This window comes from Melospiza georgiana, chromosome 8 (assembly GCF_028018845.1).
Source record: "Melospiza georgiana isolate bMelGeo1 chromosome 8, bMelGeo1.pri, whole genome shotgun sequence".
NCBI classification, from domain to species: domain Eukaryota; kingdom Metazoa; phylum Chordata; class Aves; order Passeriformes; family Passerellidae; genus Melospiza; species Melospiza georgiana.
In genome coordinates, this window is record NC_080437.1 from 36420256 (window position 1) to 36427130 (window position 6875).

At 56.3% G+C, this 6875-nt stretch overlaps 1 protein-coding gene across 11 annotated transcripts in view; it reads right to left on the minus strand.

The window, feature by feature from the left end:
- The window catches only part of EBF3 (EBF transcription factor 3), a 118900-nt gene extending 116707 nt beyond the window's left edge, over nt 1-2193 (minus strand). For all 11 annotated transcript variants that reach the window (XM_058029278.1, XM_058029283.1, XM_058029276.1 and 8 more), the window contains exons 1-4: nt 1847-2193; nt 1458-1614; nt 928-991; nt 190-245 (exon numbers count right to left, since the gene is read on the minus strand). In XM_058029278.1, coding sequence (XP_057885261.1) covers nt 190-245; nt 928-991; nt 1458-1614; nt 1847-1980 — 411 coding nt within the window. In that variant the 5' untranslated portion in view covers nt 1981-2193. The remainder of the gene's footprint in view (nt 1-189; nt 246-927; nt 992-1457; nt 1615-1846) is intronic.
- Nucleotides 2194-6875: the final 4682 nt, after the last annotated feature.

Genomic DNA, 6875 nt, shown 5'->3' on the forward strand with positions numbered 1-6875 from the left:
ACAACACACGGTTTTCTGTTTCCCAAATATCCTCCGGTCAGCGGCATCTCGGTCAGCAGCTCCCTGATTTACCCGCTCCGCTCAAGGAGAAGCGGCCGCGCTCCGGTTCGCTCGCCCCCCGCCCTCCCCAGCACGGGCGCGGCACAAAGTTGGGAACTCGCGTGGCCGGGAACGCGCAAACTTTCTCACCTGTTTGGTCATGGAGTCTATTAGCCGAACGTACAGGTCCTGCTCCGTCCTGACGCCTGCCGAGGGAAAGCACAGAGAAAATTGCGGTCAGGATTTCGGCAGCGAACCCCCCCAGTCCCACAAGGAAAGGGTGAGGTCAGGCAATTAACCGCAGCGGGCAGGGATCGGCCCCGCGCCGGCTGCGGGCAAAATTCAAAATTCAAAATAATAATAACAGGGATAAAAACGAGCCGGGGCCGAGCCGGTGACGGAGCTGCGCCGATCCCGGAGCTCGGGGGCCGGGGCCGAGCCTGCCCCCCCCGGCCGCGGCCCCGGGGAACGCGCGGGGCCCCGGGCGCGGGCGCGGAGCGGCCCCCGCGGGTTTTCCGCGCCCGAGGAAGCGGCTCCGCCCGGCCGGGGCTCCGCTCTGCCCGCTCGCCCCATCCCAATAATTGCCATCAATTCCCAAACTCAAAAAACAAGTGCCTCAAAAGTGCCCGAGCAGCCATCGATCCCCTTTTTTACTTTCCACTTCAAGCCCAACCGGTTAATCATGTGAAGTACCATTGACTTATCGATCCTTTATGTTTTGTTTTCCTTATATGCCAAGGAAAGAGCCGTGTTTACACGCGTGTAATTTTAATCTCGAAATCTTTATGCCCTTTATCCCCCTGCTCCCCCCCAAAAAAGGCCTCGGAAGGAAAAATCAGACTTTTCTGCGGCACACGGACGCTCAAAAATGAGAGAACGACAACTTACCGTTGCTATACAATAACTGAAGTTTATAATGAATCCCATTGTTAGTTTTTTCATTGTTTGGCTCCTGCAAGTAACGATAAATAATTACATTTAGCATGAAAAATATCGCCCTCCTCCTGCTGCCCATTTTTCTCGTCCCTGAAGCGGCTCGGAATTAACAGTTTGCAGAAATTCAGCCCACGGTCACCTTTCTTTTTTTTTTTTTTTTCTTTTTTTTTTTTTCTCTTTTTTTTTTTTTTCTCCTGGTGTGGAGCGCCGATGATGTCATTAGCTCGGTGCAAATATGTCACGTTTTGCCGTTTTCGCGGTGTTTAAAACAAGTCGGCGCTAAGTTTGTAACCGCGGGGTTTGTTCGGAGCGGCCGTGAGACCGGGGGGAGCCGCACGTGGCGTGGGCGCCGCTGAGTGCCGGGAGAGCCGCCGTGCTGGGAGTGAGCTCTGCTCTCTGCTCCGCTCAATTACGCTTAAAAAATTGTAAAAAAAAAAAATAAAAAAAAATAAAAAAAAATTCGAGAAAACTGGCAGACTTACTTTCTCTTTCTCCACAAAGTCCACAAAAGCTGTTCTCTCAATCTCCACCGGCTGTCCCTGCCTGTCGTACAGAGCTAAGACGAAGTGGAAAAAATTGGATTTTCTGAGATTGGAAGGCGGCTGTTTCTCGAAATGCGCCCGAGCCAGCCCCACGCCGCTGCGGGAGAAAACAAGACAAGGCGTGGGTGAGAGCGGCGGGAAGGGGCGCGCAGGCTCCGCGGCCGCGGGGGGACGCGGGGGGATGCGGGGAGCGCGGAGCGGCGCGGAGCGGGGAGGCTGTAACTGATACGGGGCGGGCGGGGGGGGGAGTTAAGGGAGGGGGGGGATTTACGGCCGGGATGAGAAATACAGGAGGAGAAAAGCGCCGGGAGAGGATTTGGCAGACGTACCTTTGGGCGGCCGTGTTAGCATCCACTACCCCAGCGGTATGCATCCATGAGCGGACGGGGTTCATCCCACTGCCCAGCGGTTCTTCTTTCATGGTCGTCCCACCTCTCGGTATATTTTCCTGAATCCCAAACATTAAAACAAATTTGGGCAAAACCAGCTCCTAACCAAAAGGGGTTAAAATTGAGGGAAATGTCAGATACGGGGTGGGTTGGTTGTTGCTTGATTTTCTCTCTCTCTCTCTCTCTCTCTCCTTGGCGACTGGAATATAAGAGATGACTTTACTCCCTGTGATCGGTAGGAGAAAAGCCCAGTTCAAGTCTTGCTTCCTTCTTCAATCTGTCCTGTATTGGCACGACATAAACAATTTACTGAGTACTTCTGTGCGGCGAGTTGGATGGCGTTCCAGTTTGGTGGTTTAAAAAAAAAAAAAAAAGAAAAAGAAAAAAAAAAAAAAAAAGAAGAAAAAAGTATAACTGCAGCCGGCGACACTGCGAGGTGGCTTTTTTTTTTTTTTAAGGGGGGAGGGGGGGAAAAAAGAATAAATATTTTTGTTGTTGTTGTTTGCAGACGCGCTCAACGTGGTGTCATCCTAGTAAAAACCGGCTCGGCAAAAAAAAAAAAGCTTCAGGACACTGCTGAATCGACCACTTTCTGGCAAGGCTCTCCTGCTCCAAAAGACAAATAAACGGGGGGGAAAAAAAAAAAAAAAAATCCTGATTACCGCGGAGGTGTTGCCGGGCACACGGGAGAACGGGGCGCGGGCCCGTGGCGGCTCGCGGAATGGACGGAGGCGCGCAGAGCCCGGCCCTCCCTCCCCGAGGAGCGCGCCCCTTCCCGGGAGCCGGGCCCCGCCGCCGCGGGAGACGCGGCGTCACGCGTGACGTGCCCGGGGGGCGGGGCCATGCCCATATATGGAGCGCGGCTCCGGCGGCGCGCCCGCCCGGCCCGGCCCCCCCCGGGCACGGCGGCGGCGACAGCGACAGCGACAGCGACAGCGGCGACAGCGGCACGGCACGGCTCGGCACGGCCCGGCCCCGGGGGCACCGGCCCTGAACCGCGGGCAGGGGTCGCGGCGGGGCCCGCGCCGGACAAAGCGCGGCAGGCGGGTGCGCCCCTGCGCGCCCCCGCGCTATAAACGCGGAGCGGACGCGGCCGGGGATACCTGTGCCTGACACTCAGAGCCAGCCCCGGCTTAGGTCCGCCCTGGCCACCCCTGGTTGTGTGTCTCCACAGAAATATATACTTACATCTCTGGTTATATATTTATAGACATTTTTATACGTGTATATATATTTATGTATTGATATATATTGATTTTTTGATATCTTGATTTTTAAATATATTGATATTCTTATATATACTGATATTCCTATATATACTGATATTCCTATATATACTGATATTCTTATATATACTGATATTCTTATATATACTGATATTCTTATATATACTGATATTTTATACATATTGATATATTTTTAATATATATTTACATGCCATACCTATATATCATCTCCTCAAGTGATGAGCCTTTTCCGCCCAGTGTGGGCTACGACTTCCTCGTACTATTTTTTTTTTTTAATAATCGCTTTTTTATTTTTGGGTATTTATTTTTGTGAGTTTCCCACGTCCCCGCGTTAATATCTCCCGAACTCGGGGAAAATCGGCGCTCATATCTGAATGAATGGGTGAAAATCGAAAGTCCGATTTGCGTTATCAGGATCCCCTTTCTCCAAGGGGTGAGGGAAAAGAGGGGAAAAAAAAAGGGATGTGATAGAAAGCAATCTATTTTGCTGGTGTTGGGGGTTAATGACTATTGCCAAAGATAAGTGAATTATCAAAGCTGTTGCTCTACCCGATCTCAAAATCCATTACATTGCTGGCCGTCTAATTAAATACGTAAGTATAATAAAATCATATTTTATGACTATTTGAGGGTAATGAGATTAGTCTTTAGAAGCGATCGCCACATATTAAAGATGCCACTGTCTATAGAATGTTAATAACCTTAAATCAAAGTGTATGGAAACTATTCATGAGAAATTAAAAGAAAATTCCTGTATTCATAATCAGCCCGGAGCTTTTGAGGTACAGTAGAGCAGATTACAAACCCAAACACTTTTATCGCGCACAGAGAGATACCAAAGTTCCCAAACAATGCCACGCTCGCGGTGGCATTTGGTGGCACGGACACGTTTGGGGACCCGCAGCGGGCACCGGGGGCTGCGGGTGCCCCCAGCCCGCAAAACGCTCCCTCCTAAAAATAAGGTAAAAATCGCCCAACGCCGCTATTATTGCAAGATATCTCCTCAAATGAACAACGCCGAACTTGGTGCTTCCCCTCCGCTAACGAAAGCTTAAAATCATTTACAGTATCTTTAATTCAGATTACACGCGCCAAGGCGATTTAAATCTGATTACCAAATTAGAAGGTTTTAAAACAAATCCTTTTAAATCTGATACTGTTGACTAAGGAGGGGAGAGAGAAAAAAAAAGTTCCATAAGCCCATCACATAAGGTAACGATCCTGCCCCAGAAAGAAAGGGAGTTTTAAACCTTTTTGACAACAAATGCAGCTGCCCCACTATTTTGGACGATATTAAGCGAAAATGAATGCAAATCTGTGTTCAGAAGCCATCTGGCCAGGAATGGGGGAATCAGCTGCTCCTCACAACAGGCTCTGAGCCTGAATCTATTTCAGCTCATTTTCTAGATCATCTGGTCCTGCACCCAAAGCGTGGAAAATACGGTCTTTATCATTCACCAACTTTATCTTTTTTTTTTTTTTTTTTTTTTTTTTTTTTTTTTTTTTTTTGTGCGTGTGTGTGTGTGTGTCACTCTGGCTGGCTGGAGCTGCCGGCGGCCGGAGCCCGCCCGGGCTCTGCTGCTGCTGCCGCTGCTGTGCCCGTGTCCGCACCGCCCCGCACGGCTCCAGGCCGGCATCCCGCGGGCCGCTCCTCGGGCTCCGCCGGCCCGCGGATGGAGGGACGGAGGGACGGAGGGATGGACGGATGGACGGATGGACGGAGGGACGGAGGGCAGCGGCGGCCGGGCCCCCAGCCCCGGTCCGGGATGCAGGATTGCAGCCCCGCTCTCCGCGCACCTTGCGCGGGCCGGGCGGGCAGGGGCTGTGCGCGGCTGCGGGGGGCGGCCCGAGCCCTCCCGGCTCCGCGGCCCTCCTCCTCCTCCTCCTCCTTTTCCACCTCCTCCTCCTCCTCCTCCGGCGCCAAGTCTCCCTTTTGTGTGAATTTACGGGGTGAGGCTTCAGTGATCCCCCCGCAAATTTGCATTTAAATAGCGACATCAAGCGATGCGCGTGCCACACACCAGCGGGCTCCCAGATGTCACGGCGGAGCCGCTCAGATGGCCGCAGCCCAGCTGTCCCCCGGCCCGGCCCCGCTCCGCGCCCCCCGCACCGCCCCGCGGCGCGTCCTGCTGCCCCGCACGGCGGCCGGACCCAGCAAAGCCATCCCCTGCTTCCCGCCGCCCCGAGAGCATCCCCCGAAACTTCAGCATTTGATTTTTCCCCCTTCGGGACAATCCCCTCGGGACTATTATCTCAATCATTTCATTTTTTTTTTTTTTTTTCCCTTATTATTATTTCTTATTTATTTCTCATTTCACGGTTTAAATCACGCAAGTTGGAGAGCGTGATTTTGGTAATTTCGCTATTTCCTCGGCCGCGGGCCGGCCCCGCGCTGCCGAGCTCCGCGCTTCCCACCGCACAAACTTTCCCAGCGGGAAGGTGCGCCGGGAGCGGGGGGCGGCGGCCCCGGCCCCGCTCTGGGGGGCTCGGCCGGGTCCCCGCAGCTCGCCAAGCCCCGTATTTCAATTTTAGTGTTGGAAGGCGCCTTCATCGCCAACGAGCTGGGTTACACCGGGCGTAATTTATGCCGGGTGTAACCGAAGCAAATCTCTACAAACTCCCGTGCTGCAGGAGGGAGAAATTGGTGTTTTCGGGTAAATTGGTGTTTCGGTGTGTTTTCAGGTACGGCCGCCGCTCCAGGCCGCTCCTCGCCGGGCAGGCGCCGCTAACGCGGGGGCGCAGCGCGGCTGGCCCGGCCCGGCCCTTGCGCGGGGGGTCGCGCATCCCTGGCCCGGGCCAGGGCCGAACGCGGCCCAGCAGCGGAGCGGGGCCGAGGCCGGGCGGTGCCGCCGCTGCCTTGGGGCTCCCCGGCCCCGCCGCCAGCCCGGGCCCCCAGCGCCCCGCCACGGGCAGGGGGCGCGGGAAGGGCCGGGAGACCCGCGCCGCCCGGCCGCTCTCCTTTCGGGACGGATTCACCCGCGCCGGGCTCGTTTGGGAGCTTGGCTCCGCATTCCTGCGCATCCCAGGCCCGCTGCGCAGCGCACGGAGCCGGCGCTGCCGTCCGGCCGCCCCGGGGGCGCAGCCGAGCCCGGCCATGGCCGGGGGGCCGAGCAGCTCCGCGCCCCGCGCAGGCTCCGCAGGGCGGGCAGGGCTCCGCGGGCTCGGGGAGACTGTCCCTGTCCCTGTCCCTGCCCCTGTCCTGTCCCCGTCCCTGCCCTGTCCCTGTCCTGTCCCTGTCCTGTCCCTGCCCCTGTCCCTGTAATGTCCCTGTCCCTGTAATGTCCCTGTCCCTGCCCCTGTCTTGTCCCTGTCCCTGCCCCTGTCCCTGTAATGTCCCTGTCCCTGTCCCTGTCCCTGTCCCTGTCCCTGTCCCTGCCCCTGTCCCTGCCCCTGTCTTGTCCCTGTCCCTGTCCCTGTCCCTGTCCCTGTCCCTGTCCCTGTCCCCGTCCCTGTCCCTGTCCTGTCCCTGTCCCTGCCCCTGTCCCTGTCCCTGCCCCTGTCCCTGTCCCTGTCCCTGTCTCTGTCCCTGTCCCTGTCCCCGTCCCTGCCCTGTCCCTGATTCTGTCCCTGTCCCCTTCCCTGTCCCTGTCCCCGTCCCTGCCTGCTGGCCCCGGGTCCCCTCACCGGCCCACCGCGCACCTCCCGCGCCCCTGCGCGGCTCACGGCCCGGCTGCGCGGCCGCCTGGCGGCTCGGGCTCGGGGTCACGGAGCTCCCTGAGGGT